The sequence below is a fragment of the Giraffa tippelskirchi genome, chromosome 1, assembly GCF_054371585.1.
Source record: "Giraffa tippelskirchi isolate mGirTip1 chromosome 1, T2T-mGirTip1v1.2.pri, whole genome shotgun sequence".
Lineage (NCBI taxonomy): Eukaryota > Metazoa > Chordata > Mammalia > Artiodactyla > Giraffidae > Giraffa > Giraffa tippelskirchi.
Window position 1 is genome coordinate 137219794 of NC_137275.1, and position 14766 is coordinate 137234559.

General features: G+C 40.3%; 1 protein-coding gene across 6 annotated transcripts in view; it reads right to left on the bottom strand.

Annotated features, from left to right (window-relative positions):
• TEK (TEK receptor tyrosine kinase) overlaps positions 1–14766 on the bottom strand; it is a 100416-nt gene that overhangs the window by 52099 nt on the left and 33551 nt on the right. For all 6 annotated transcript variants that reach the window (XM_081497601.1, XM_081497593.1, XM_081497582.1 and 3 more), the window contains exon 2: positions 4612–4923. In XM_081497601.1, the coding sequence (XP_081353727.1) occupies positions 4612–4923 (312 nt within the window). The remainder of the gene's footprint in view (positions 1–4611; positions 4924–14766) is intronic.

A 14766-nucleotide genomic window follows, 5' to 3' on the forward strand; every position in this document is an offset into this window, starting at 1 on the left:
TTAATTAACTCACAGACCTTACCTAAGAATATAATTCACTTGTTCCTTAAGGAGTGGAGAAGAAACTACAAGGTAGTAAAATGACATTATTACTTTTAGTGTTTATTTATCATTAAATTGAAGGAGACAACTAAAATTTAGCTCAATTACTTTTCATCTATGGGAAACATCTTTCATTTTATGTCCACTATTATTTTGAGAAATTACCTAACAGCCCTATGAAGACAAGATATCCACGTCTATCATGTGGGTGGTGGAGTAAAGAGTGACTAAGTCCCTTCTTGAAGGCCTCCTGACCATGAGTAAGTGTGAAAGTTGAGACACACACTTAAGACCTCCACCCTTGTTCCAGACATCAGCCCTCCAGAATCATCCTCCCCTAGGCCCACGTCTTTACTTCTCACTTCCAGCCATTCTGAACTGTTCTCAGTGCTACAAACAGACCACGTGATCCCTCACGTCCACTTTCTCCCTTCTCTCCCCTTTCCCTGTGTCTCACCAAGTCCTACTTATTCATCAGTCTCCATTGAGACGTCATTTTTTCCAGAGGCCTTCCAGAATCCTGGAATCCAGGTTCAGTTCAGTTCAGTCGCTCAGTTGTGTCCGACTCTTTGCGACCCCATGAACCGCAGCATGCCAGGCCTCCCTGTCCATCACCAACTGCCCGAGTCTACCCAAACTCATGTCCATTGAGTCTGTGATGCCATCCAACCGTCTCATCCTCTGTTGTCCCCTTCTCCTCCTACCTTCAATCTTTCCCAACATCAGGGTCTTTTCAAATGAGTTAGCTCTTCGCATCAGGTGGCCGAAGTATTGGAGTTTCAACTTCAACATCAGTCCTTCCAAGGAACACCCGGGACCGATCTCCTTTAGGATGGACTGGTTAGATCTCCTTGCAGTTCAAGGGACTCTCAAGAGTCTTCTCCAATACCACAGTTCAAAAGCATCAATTCTTCGGCGCTCAGCTTTCTTTATAGTCCAACTCTCACATCCAGGAATCCAGGTTAACTGCCCTAATACTGTCCTCCCATATGCTCTGCCCTTCCCAATTACAGCCCCGTGCAAAGTGTATCTCTCCTACTGGACTGGGCATTCCAGGAGGGCAGGCTCATGGTGGTTTTGGAAGGCAGCACAGGGTGGTGGTTAGGGCCTTGATTCTGGGATCTGGCCGCGGTACACCTTCCCAGGTCCAACACGGGGTACCAGGTATGTAAATGCTTCTAAGTTACAATAGTTATAATGCTTATCTATTAGTAGGAAATCATAGTGGTCCTCATTGCTAATGATTCAGTTATACAGCAATGTGTATAAAAAGTTGCTAGGGAGATGTCAGGCACAAAATAAGTATTTAAGAAATGTTAACATCAATGCACCTCCCACGTGTGGCAGAAATAGAGGCTTAAGAATACTTGTGGAAAGAATACATGAATGAATCTGATTTCTAATTTTTCTATTTTCTTTATATTTTTAACATGCTCATTTGAGTTATTCAGATACAAATGGCAAATATGTCAACTTCATAAATTATGTTTGGGAAACTGCATGTTCTTAAAGCTATTTCTTGAATGAAAATAGGAAGAAAAATAACATAGCTGTCCTCTGATAGAACACTCTGAAACAGATCTTTGGATGTGAAAATGTTTCAAACTTCATTTATACTTCCCTACCCCCAAACGCAATTTTCAGGGAGGTTTGAACAAACTGCTTTTGACTTTTTCGGATGATGCCATTGATAAAACAAACAAAAAATCATTTGGCCATTTGGACTACGTGAGCCAATTTAAGCCATGTTTTGCCACATCTCAAATGGATTTTCCACTTCCTCCCCAGATGCACGAGTCAGCAGCAAGCAGGAATATAGTGGTGTTTATCCTATCCTGCTGTGTCCCTAGGCAGGTGCTCCTGAGTTCCCAAGAAGTTTTAGTAGGGAATTAATAATGTCATGAAGATATAGTGTTGGAGGTTTTCTTGACTCACCATAAAAGATATCACTTTCTTTGCACCATATTTCAGCCAGTGGATGGTCAATCAAAGAAAATCAGTTCAATGCCCGATATGATGTTATTCAAATACAGGAGAGAACATACTACCTATTTTTCTATTTTGTCTAAACCACCACAATTGTGTCAACAGCTGAGATTAAAATTTTCCATAATTGAATGGGAAAAGTAACAATTCCACTAAATTACTGCTCATTCCAAGGCACTAAATAATGATAATTATTGAACATCTAGTGTGAGCCAGATAATGCTGGCAGTTTCATTTGATCCTCAAAGGTATGTGGTAAAGTCTCTATCTCCATTTATTTTTCAAATGAGCAAACTACGATTCCAGTTAGTTAACTTGTGCTGGGTTATACCAGCGGCTGCAGAGCTAGGCTTAAACCCATGTCTGGCTGATCTTCACCCTCATGTCTCTGTGTTCTAGGTTGCTTTTTGAGGTTTCCATTAGAGTTGTTGTACTTTACAAAACAAGTGCTCAGAATGGGGGAGGGTTGTTAACCTTAAGTGAGAGTGATATGGAAAGGGTAGCACAATACAGGCTCTGAAGCCAGACTGCTTGGCATCAAATCCCTTTCCCACCATTTACAAACGGCTATTGTTATTATTATGTAAATTGTTCTGCAATATCTCACTTTACACGGGCTTTCAGGAACATAGCTACTGTGTAAATCAAATCTTCCACTCATGGGAGCTGGCTTCTTACATGTACCATCTTATTCTTATTTAAAACCTAAGACACTTTTGAAGATATACCCATTTCACAGATGATTAAAAATGAGACCAATAGAAGTTGAATAACTCGCTAAGGCCATACAACTGGTAAGTAGTAGAAAAAGAATTAAACTCAGGTGAATGTGAGTCTAAAAAACCACCTTCTCTCCACTGTTCGTCACTATCCATGCCTGCCTTAGCCTCATTTAACTAACTGAATTTAAACTATCCTTTACCTGTGCTGACCTGGACTCTCACTTTGGAGGGATCATTATAATTGTTTTTAGACTCCCAATGTTTTGGTTTAATACACTTTATGGTTTCCTATTTATACATTTCCAAGACAGCCCAGAAAAGGCATTTCTCATTTCATTCCTGTGAGGCCACTGGGGCACAAATCTCAGATCATCTTTGTTCAGAATGTGGACATATCCGCAGAAGGACATAACTCTTAATACAAGTCAAATCCCAGATGCCACATTTGAAAAATAACAGAGTCGACTTCAGCCATGATAGCTTTGGCACACCTCACATCCCTTTGTTCAACCTCTCTTCCCTCACCGGAGAGCCGCATTCCTGGGAATTTCTGTTGTGCATTTTTCCCACTCCCCTGGTGTCACTTAAAGGTGAATGTTAGGGTTTTGCTAAGAAAGCCTTTTCCCTCATTTTTGATGAATAATGGTTTTATCACTTTGATCTTAAATTTTTGCTGCCTTAGGGCAGAACAGTCATTAAACAATGTTTACAATGACATCTCCAACTGCCATGAGTTTGGTGGACTGGCCCAAAGATACAACTTGTACCCAATTCTATTTTTCTTTGGTTGACCCAGTTCCATCATATCACTGCCTTGTGAGGCATAGCAAGGAGGAATACTCTTCCTTTTTTATATAATTAAATTCATTTATTTTTAATTGAAGGATAATTGCTCTACAGCATTGTGGTTGGTTTCTGCCAAACATCAACAAGGATCAGCCATAAGAAGGGTCTCAACATCCTCTGTCTCAACTGCTAAAATTAAACCACGATCTAACAAGAATGGCAGCATTTAAAAAGGTCCCAATTCTTCATCCCTCCTTGTATCCAAACTCTTGGCTGTTTAATTGTGTAGTACCCTCCCATCCGGACTTTAGCTCAGCTCTTTGACTTGCCTTGGGCAACAAAAATGAGGCAGAAGTGAGGGTATACAGTACTGAGGCTAGGTTTCAAGAAACCCTGTATGTTTCCACTTGCTGTCCTGTACTCCTGCTGTCTCCATGAAAATATACCTAGGTTACCTTGCTAACAGGTTAACAATCAACTGGAACAGAGCCAAGGAGGCCAAGCAACGCTGGCCTAATAAACCTACAGCCAGCCAACATCCATACACTTGAGAAAGCCACCCAATCAAGACCAGCAGGGCCACCACATCAAACCAGCTGACTTAGACACACAACCTTGGACTGTTGATTGTAGTATGCCACTGTGATTTCAGTTGTGTGTTACACATAATTACTGTGTCAATAGATAACTAATACACCAAGTAAATAATTAAATTGAGTTGGCAGTGGACAGCTGTCTTCATTGCTGTGAATCATATAATATACATGTAACATGTCCAGATCTCCATCAGGATGATGGAGTCCTCAGTAGAACATGTGATATATATTTTCTTTTCATTTCATGAACTAGGCACAATGTCCAGTGAAAGGGTTGTATATGAGGGAGTTGGACTGGATGATCTCTTATCACTAATGCTCTGTGCATTAGAGATAGTGACTCTTGGAAAGAGGCAGACAAGGTCTTCAAACTCCACACTCAGGTAGCTCATGTCCAGCCTGAGTGAGCAGCTACCAAGACCAGAGGCAGGTGTGTGTCTCAGTAGACCTCATCTGCTCACAACTAGGAGGCATGTTACCTTGTTGGCGCATCTTCATGGTCCGTATCCTTATTGCCTGTCCTCGAACTCGCCCTTCACAGAAATAAGCACCATTGATTTTACTAGCCTTTTCTCTCTTCCAAACAACTTTTTTAGCCCATTCTCTGGTCGCATCTTGAGTCACTTCCAGTGGATCCTGGTGCTGGTTCATTAAGGCTTCAAAGTCCCTTCCTATGGTGATGGGCTCATGGGGGTGCCATCCAGAAGCAATGCAAGTGAGGGATGTCTCAGCATCAGACACAAGAGGTAGGGAATTGATCAGGATCAGGTCCATGGCACCGTCCACTGTTGCTAAAAGGAAGGAGGGAACATAATGTATAAGGAAGGTTATTAACATGGCCCCACAGGATAAAGTGGTTTCACAAAGCTTTGTCTAAGAATAACTGTGCGAGCAGTCTTTCTAAAATGCTACTCTGATCATGTGCTTATCTTCCACTGGACAAAATCTGAAACTCTTTACCATGACATCAAGACTGTTTGTCACCTAGACCCTGCTAACCACTCTTACCCCACTGCACTGTAACGGACTGTCACTCATTCTCCATTCCCCAAACAAGCTGTGCACAAGGTATCTTTAGCACTACAGTGCCTGAGACATAGTTAAGTATTCAGTAGGTGTTGAGACAAATTTATGATAATGGATTTATTGTTTTTATTATGAACTATCATTAATAATTATTATTTATGATAATTAATTATTAATCAATTAGTGATAATGTGGTTCTATCCCAATAATTGGGGCTTCCCAGGTGGTGCTAGTGGTGAAGAACCTGCTTGCCAATGCAGGAGACGTAAGAGACAAGGGTTAAATCCTTGAGTTGGGAAGATCCACTGGAGGAGGGCATGGCAACCCACTCCAGTTTTCTTGCCTGGAGAATCCCATGGACAGAGGAGCCTGGAGGGCTACAGTCCGTGGGGTTGCAAAGAGTCAGACATGACTGAAGAGACTTAGCACACATCCCAACAATAAAGTATTCTAAAGAAATATGTCAACTACGTACACCATATGCTAACTTTATAGACTCTCATCATTAGCAAGGTATTGTCTGATTCCATAATAAATTCTACAAGGTGAGGGAGGAATGGAGTGAACTCTGCATTTCCCCCTGAGCCTCATCTTTGACAAACGTAGATAGTGTATTAAGAAGCAGAGACACCACTTTGCCAACAAAGGTCTCTATAGTCAAAGCTATGGTTATTCCAGTAGTCATCTATGGATGTAGGTTGGACCATAAAGAAGGCTGAGTGTCAAATTGATGCTTTTGAACTGTGGTGTTGGAGAAGACTCTTGACAGTCCCTTGGATAGCAAAGAGATCAAACCAGTCAATCCTAAAGGAAATTAGTCCTGAATATTCATTGGAAGTTAAAGCTGAAACTCCAATACTTTGGCCACCTGATGTAAAGAGCCAACTCATTAGAAAAGACCTGATGCTGGGAAAGTTTGAAAGCAGGAGAAGAAGGGGATGGCAGAGGACAAGATAGTTGGATGGCATCACTGACTCGATGGACATGAGTTTGAGCAAGCTCCAAGAGATGGAAGGACAGGGAAGCCTGGTGTGCTGCAGTCCATGAGGTCACGAAGATTCAGACATGACTGAGTGACTGAATGGTGACAAACGGTGCAGGATTCTTGTAAAGATTCTTGTAAAGATTAAATGAAATAAAGTACATAACCTTCCAAGAACCGCATCTGTAATATATGGGGTACTCAATGATGATTATTTCATTTCTCTTAATCTGTTTTCTGAACACCTAGTGCCAAACCTCAAATTTCCCCAAATGTAAAAACGAAATTCTACCTGACTCTCAAAACAGTGACAAAGCACATTCACAAAAAGAAAACTCTCATTTCACTTTCTCACTCTCCGTCTTCCTCTTTCCCTCTCCCTTTCTATTCTCATTTCCAAAGTTTAAGATAAGCCAATGGAATCTTGCCTAGTCTCTCCTCTTGGTGAATGCAGAAACACCAGGGATGGAGGATGTTTTCTGGCTCCAGTGATGATTGATTCTCAGGTCTATATAAAATGATCAGGAGACTAGACAGGTCAAACACATCAGCTGACAAGGGTCTAGTGGAGTCCCAGAGATCTTTGTGTAGATGGAAAGTGATTCAAGTAGGTTATGTGTTATCTCATTTAATAGTCATCAAATTCTCCCAATAACCCCAGGAGGTATGTGTCTACTATCTCATTTTCAAATATAAAGAAATGAGGGTGCAAAAGATTGAGTAGCTTATTCTAAGTCAGAGCTGGAATTCAAATTCTCACTGGTCTTTCAATTCCTTAGCTGTACTGTGGCCTTTCGTACCCCAAAGCCTTTGGACATGGTGACCCCTGTGCCTGGAATGCTCTTTTTCACTCTCTACAAGGCTAACTTTTCTCATCCTTTGGGGTCTTAACTTAAATCCCTATCTCTTGGAGGTCTTCTTTACCTATCTTATCTATAATATCTACACACTCTCATTCCATCATCCCACTACCCTCAGTGTAGCCTTCTATTTGTTTCCTTCATAAAATTTACCAAAATCTGTGATTATTTTACTTGATCTCTCTTTTCCTAGATGATAAATTCCATTAGGATAAGAATTGAAGCTGTTTTATTTGCATTGATTTGCATAGGTATAGCCTGCCTACTCTCAGCATATAGAAGACTTAATGAGCATCTACTGGATAATGGATGAATGGACAGATGGACAAATTTTATACCAGATCTGACTTATTCAATATCACCAATTCACTTGGCTCCCACTTTCAGAAAAATGAAGTTAAAAAGGAAAGTTTTCTTCTATTTATAATAGCCAAGACATGGAAATAACCTAAATGTCCATTGACAGAAGAATGGATAAAGAAGGTATGACATATATACACACACACACACACACACACATACCATGGACTATTAATTAACCATAGAAGTGAAATAATGCCATTTATAGCAACAACAGTGGACCTAGACATTTTCATCCTAAGTGAAGTAAGCCAGAAAGACAAATACCACATAATACCACTTATATATGGAATCTATACTATAACACAAATGAAGCTATCTCTGAAATAGAAACAGACTCACAGATATAGAGAGCAGACATGTGGTTGCCAAGGGGGAGAGGTAGGGGAGGGAAGTGGGACATTGAGGTTAGCAGATGCAAACTAATATATATAGGATGGATAAATAACAAGGTCCTATGGTATAGCACAGGGAACTATATTCAATATTTCATGATAAACCATAATGGAAAAGAAATGAAAAAGAACATATAGATGTATAACTGAATCATTTTGCTATATAGCAAAAATTAACACAATGCTGTAAATCAACCATATTTCAGTAATTTTTTTTAAAAAATGAAAGTGCTCTTCTGAGTCTAAACTGACTCCTTGCCCATATTTAAGACTGTTTTGAAAAAGAGAAAAAAGACTCTTTTGATAATTACTGAGCTCATGGGGGTGGGGAAGCAGATGTTATGTTTTTACAAAATGCCAGAGAAAGGTGGTCAATCATTGCTGAGGATTTGGAGCTGACTGCTATTCATCTACAAGACCTACTCATGCCAAGCTCTGTGCCTGCCATGAAGTCCTCATATAATTTTCAATGGTGTTTGCCAATGTTTGATATGTGCAATGATGCTTTAAGGATGATCCTACTAGGAGATACGTTTTAATCTGACTCACTAGGAAGAATTTCAAAGTCAAGTCTTAATGTAAGTAGGAGTTGGTGCTGTAATTTTTTTCTCGTAAGGTTAACTCAACACACCGAGGGTAGAAAACTTGACTAGAATGGATTGTCCAAGCCTGACCCTCAAGCATCTATCTTGCTTCTAGCCTCGTTGGTTTAAGATTTCAAGAGAGGGGACAGAGGTTAGGGTAAGAAAAGTGTCACAAGAGAGGATGAGCTAGGAAACCTAGCAGGGGAATTACAGCCTCCAAAATAACATCAGAGAACAGCTGCCCTTCCACAGGCACACACAGCCCTGCCTCCCAGCAAGTGCCATCTCTTCTCCCACACTCACTCGTTCCAGATATGTTCCCAGAGAGAGTCCTCAGGAGGAAAGAGACACAGTGATTCTTTCAGCTCCAATGAGATCCTGGCCCATTTCTAGGGCCAGCTGAATGATTTGCCAAAACCAAGGGCTCTGCTCTGAACTCACGGAACTGGGTCAGCACTGGCCATGGTTTATTTAATGACTTTAGGAAATAAAAGAAAAGGCAGCTGATTTGAAAAGACAACCACAATACATCTGCAAATAGTTTATAGGTATGGGTCTAGTTTCTTTTTCCTTTTGCTCCTCCCGGCTCTCTCCCGTTACTTTCAGGGATAGAAAGGGAAACTGTATACACTGAGAGTCTGGATTTGACTACTCCTTGCTACCCTTCTTCAGCATGTCAGTTACAGGAAGCTCTCTTCCACCTGTGAGTTCTCTGTTCTTTGTTACTGCCATTTACCATAATAAAGCAGAAGAATTTTGTATATGAGCTTTAGATACGGGAAGAAGTACTTAGCAGGTTGCTGGAAGGAATTTTAAAAATCATCTGTTTGTCTTTCTTAAAATAAGAACCTATATTTTTTCTTGTTTGTATAGATCTAGAGAATTTCGGGAAGGTGATTCATGAAGCTAAGAACAAGGGTGACCTCTTGGGGAGAATGAGGTCACTGGGGGACAATGATGTCAAGAAACCTTTTCGCTATACACTTAATGCAGACTGACTTTTGAACCATTTGAACATTACCTACATGCAAAAAAATAAATGTAAAAATGTAAATGTTTTTTCTCTTCCCTAGAAATGGTGCATCTGGAAGGGAATCAAGAACCAGAGAAATATATATGTCTCTCATCATTTATGCCTACACACAGCCAAATCTTTTTGGCTTACATCCAAATAATGCATTTTCTCTTTCTCTCAACTTCGGACTGGTGAGAGGAAATGTGACATCATTCGATAGTGCTGAAAAAAAATTGATTAAAATAAAATTTAAGTAAAGGGAGGAGGAGAGTGGCCAAACTTCACTTTTCAAAGAGAAGAGAGAAGCAGAGACTCCATGCCACAAGTACAGTTGTAGCCTGCGGCCTCTTGAAAGGGTTCTGCCACTGGCCCCGTGAAAGGTATAACTGCCACTGCATGACTGGTGCCGTCAAGAACCTACTACCACTGGTACTTTCCTGAGAATAACTGCCAAGAGACAGAGCCCCCCTGGGCTCACACGGATGTTCGTCCCCATACCAACACCTTTTCTTCTACTAAAAAACTATCCTCTCCAAGTCCAGTTGGAGTCTGGCTTTGAGTGGATTCACCACAATCACAGCCTGAAGTTGTCTGATCAAATTCATTAATTAGTTCAACTTACTCTACTAATATCAAGGCTAAGAGACTTCACTAGTGGTCCAGTGGCTAAGACTCTGTGCTCCCAATGCAAGGGGCCCAAGTTTGATCCCTGGTCAGGGAATTAGATCCCACATGCTGCCAAAACAAGATTCCTCATTCTCATTCTGGAACAACAAAGATTGAAGATCCCTCATGCTACAACTGAGACCTGGCACAGCCAAAATTAAAATAAATAAAGACAAACAAAAAAATCGAGGCTAAGAGTCTGCTATAAGTAAGGTGTGTATGGAATTTCATACATCTTACATGTTTTAGGGACTGATACTATTTTCCCTCAGCAAAGATTTTGCAAATACTTTTCAATATTTGCATAAAAGTGTGTCATGTTTGTAAGGAAATACTTGCTGCTATAACTGGGTGTCTGCTGAGTTAACAAATATTGTTCATCATAGTTGAAGCCCAGCAGTCTCCTAGAATTTTGTTCTGCTCATTATATCGTCTGGATGCTGTACTGAATGCCTCTAACTTTCTGCAGTAAAATTTTCTCACTAAATCTCATTGTGGTAAACACAAAATGCTGCTTAAATCTTGTTTCTGCATATAGATCTTCTCGTATTCAGTATTGCTTTTGCAAAAATAAAATAGAATCACTTTAGGACAAGTGAAAATAAGAGAAATCCCTTAAGAAAGAGCTTAGAAAATGGACCAGGTGTGGCTGACAGGGAACAAAAATAAAATGGATCTAGGCAGTTAAAACATAACTGGTTTTCATAAGTCTTTCTTAGGAAACCCACAAAATAAAACCTATAAGGACTTCTGATTCTGCTAAGGTCCTCCCTAGAAAAGCCCCTAATGAGAAGCTTGGATGACAGCCAGTCATCTAAAACTTGTAGCTGGACTGCAAGGGCTGTCCAGCTCCCTTACTAGTCACCCAACTGTAGCTTCTGAAGTGTTCTTGGTTTGCAAAGCTTGCAAACAACAAACCTGCCCTTTTGCTTCAGGATAACCTTGATTCTTTTCTGAGATTGATTTCTAATTTAGGATGATATTTTGAATAATGACCCACTATCTAAGACATGGAAAATATCTTTCTTTAAAAACATTCATAGAAAGGATTGTGGACTTAAATCTACACCCATATCGAAGAACTATACTGAATTAGAAATGAGCGACAAAGTCATGCTTTTGAAACTGTATTTCAAGGAGTTGTTATTTCTCATTTTCTAAGGAAGGTATTTCAGAACTTTCTGAGAGGGGTGGAGATGAAATCAAGAGAGTGCATTCCAGGCACCCCCACACATGTATACGCTCACTGACCAGCTCAACTTTTGTCTGTTTTACATTTGAGGTCCACATACATTTTCATTTGGGAAAAAAATAACTTGCTTAAATAAAACGTATAAAACCTCAAAGGTCATCACATTACAGATGAAGAAAATGAAAGGTTAAACATGAATATCAATGAAAATACATTTCCCCGCCTCCCAAGGTGCTGACTCCAATTAGTCTGCTGTGCCCACATACAAGCTCGTCACAGTAGAGTCAACTTTTGATTAATGCAGTTCCAGTGTCTTTGAAGCACTTGCCAGCTAAGAGCAAAAGAACATTAAATTATTGCATGGTGAGGTTATTCCCTTGTACTTCTTTTTACCTCAGTATTGTGGTGTTGGGTGGAGTCTCACTACATGTATTTGGAATAGGATACCATGTCTTCAGAACAACTGTCTATATGATTTCTTGGAAGTGTGGTATTGACTGTGTTTCAATTTCTTCCAGAGTCTCCTTGGTTGCCTCACCTTTGTAACTCCTTCCAAGCAGCAGATATATTAAAATTCTAAATATTTAAAATGGCAAGGAGCACTAACTTAGCCAAAGTATTTTTGAAATCAGGCAATTGGCAATGAATGAAAACATCTTGGCCCAAAGTTCAAGGCCCTGGCAATGAACCAAAGAAGCAAAGAGAACATCAAAACTATCCAGGATTACTTGGTGGAATTGTTTGGATTTTAGTTTAGGTATCTTTTAGGGTGTCCAGAAAAGGATACTTTTCTTCAGCTTTAAAAAATACTCTTATTTATATATCTATTCATCCATTTACTAATTTACTGAGTACTTCCCATGCGCTAAGGTATTGCACTTGACCCTAGAGACACAATAATTACTGAAACAGATCTGATCTTAACTCATATGTAAATAGACAAATGTGGAAGACAGACATGGCAAACCAATCACATAAATAAATGTAACACTGGAACCATGACAGGTACCATGAGAGAGAATTATATTATTATATAACGGGACAGCATAATAGTGACCTTAGTCAAACTTGGCTGGTGTGGAGGAATGGTTTATACATCAGCTAAGGCTCCCTGAGGAAGTGACATCTGGCCTGATGGAGGGTTGGAATTACCAGGACAAAGCAAAAAGAATACAAGAAACCAGTCAGGAAAGTTTTCCCCCAAAGGGAAACTACTAAGCAGGATTCTGAAGAATGGATACATGTTTAATAGGACTCACCACTAGAACATTCTTTCTTAAATCTATCCTAAGTGAAAGTGAAAGTGTTAGTGGCTCAGTTGTGTCCAACTCTTTGTGACCCCATGGACTGTAGCCTGCCAAACTTCTCTGTCCATGGGATTCTTCAGGCAAGAATACTGTAGTGGGTTGCCATTCCCTTCTCCAGGGTATCTTCCTGACCCAAGCATCGAACCCAAGTCTCCTGCATTGCAGGCAGATTCTTCACCATCTGAGCCACCAGGGAAACCCTAAAGAAGACATTAATTTCTTTATCCTGAATTCTAAGAACTTCTGGCACCATTTCTATGTGTCAACTCGATGTTAAAGTATTTTTAGCATCTTCTCTGCCTTTTTGTGTCTCCTGAAGAAATCCAGTTCCCAGGCATGTTTCCAATACGTTAATCTTTTTTCTTTGTTTCCAGTATCCTTTCATGTATGTAGTAAGTCTGAGCAATAACTTCATCCTCATGGCTCCTTCCAAGAAGATACTGGGCAATTAATGAGAAGATACCAAAATGCACAAGGCTGGACATAACCAAAGGAAGTTGCTAGCTTTTTAATTGCATAGTTGGGAGTTAGACAAGGACATCCTTGATATGACTAGGCCGTGTCTAACAACAAACTGTTCTCACTCAGGAGTTTTGCCAAAGGGCATAACGGTTTCCCACCCCTGCCTCCCAGACAGAGAGGATCCTTGACTGCCTGCTGGAGGAAATGGCATTTCTCCCCACCTGTGAACACCAGGAATTTTCCATTCAGGATAAAAATCACAAGTTCTAGTTAGAACATTAGAATGTGCACCAGTCAGTTTGCAAGCAAGTTTTTATTTTATACAGGGAATAGACAGAGCGTCCACACAGTGAAACTTCACAAAACACACACTTACATGCAAACTCCATTCTGAAAGGTGGGGCTGGAGGAGGCATGGCACCATCAAATCTAGGATTGTTTAAACTGGAAAAGACTTTAGAGATTGCCTGGTGCAAGCCTCGCATGTTATACAGGGTGAACTGAGACCCTTGGAAAAGAGACAGATTGGTAGTCATTCAAAGGCTAATGGCAAAGCCAGCCCTCAAGTGTGAATTTCTCTCCAGGGCCCTTTCTGTCACCCTAGGGTAGTGGGGTAAAAGGACAAATCTTAGGGGTGAGGGAATTTGGAATATTTACGAATTTGACAGGAGGGTACCTGAAGAATTGTGAAACTTAGTAGAAACGGGGCCAGAGGAGGAAAGACACCAAGGAGAGACAACCAAAATGCTGGGAAGGGTACAGGACAGAGAGAGTGGGAATTACCAGAATGAGGTTTGCACACCGCACAACTTCCCCCAAAACTTACAGTGCTCCTTTATACTCTTTTCTATTATTTCACCCTGAGGGAGGGATGCTCTGTAATTGAATCATATTTATCCACTGCCAGAAAATTTATCTGGCGTGAGAGGAATCCATCTTTGGAGCCAGGACACCTTCTCTTTCTGGGCTCTTCCTCTGCTTCAATCACCTGCCAAGTTCCCTTCTTCCCTTCTGCTGCCAAAAGATGTGCATAAACGTGCAAACCCACTCCCACAACCAACTATTTCTATCGTCCAAGACAGAATTCAACAAACTCTTTAACTCCTAAGTGTCCTGTTCTCCAGGTTCCAATACAGAAGGCACTTTGGGTTGATTTGCTTCCACAATAAAGAGAATAATCAAGAATCAGCTTAAAGTGATGACCCACTGAGAACTATCAGAAGAGCAAAGCAAAGAAATGAGTCTATAATGGAAGAATTTCAGAATCATGACCATTTCTAAGAAGAGACTGACAAAGAAAGAGGGTTAGCATTCTCAGCAGGCTTCAGATGATAACGTGTTGGAAAGAAATCAAACTTTGTTTATTACAGACCATGTAACAGATACTGTGCCAGGTGCTTTACAAACTTTCTGCACTTGAATTCATGAAGGAAAGCATTTATATTCTATTCTATAGGTTAAAAAAAACACAAAACTCAGATGTTCTGCAACATGCCCAGTGACAGAGAAGTACAAAGGTAGAATTTGAACCCATATCTAAGTTGCCTTACCAGTCATGATGCATCACTCTAAGCACCATGAGAAAAGTCTATTTTGCCTATTGTCCACCTTTGTATCTCTAACAATTAGCAAAGTACCCTGATATAAACAAGCTATTCAATAAGCACTCATGAAGGACTAAATGGATAAATAAATGAATAAGTGGGACTGGCTTTTGGTGAGTGAATTTATTCAATAAGCATTTACTTAATAAGTACTATGAGCTGGGCTATCAGTGGGTGAAGA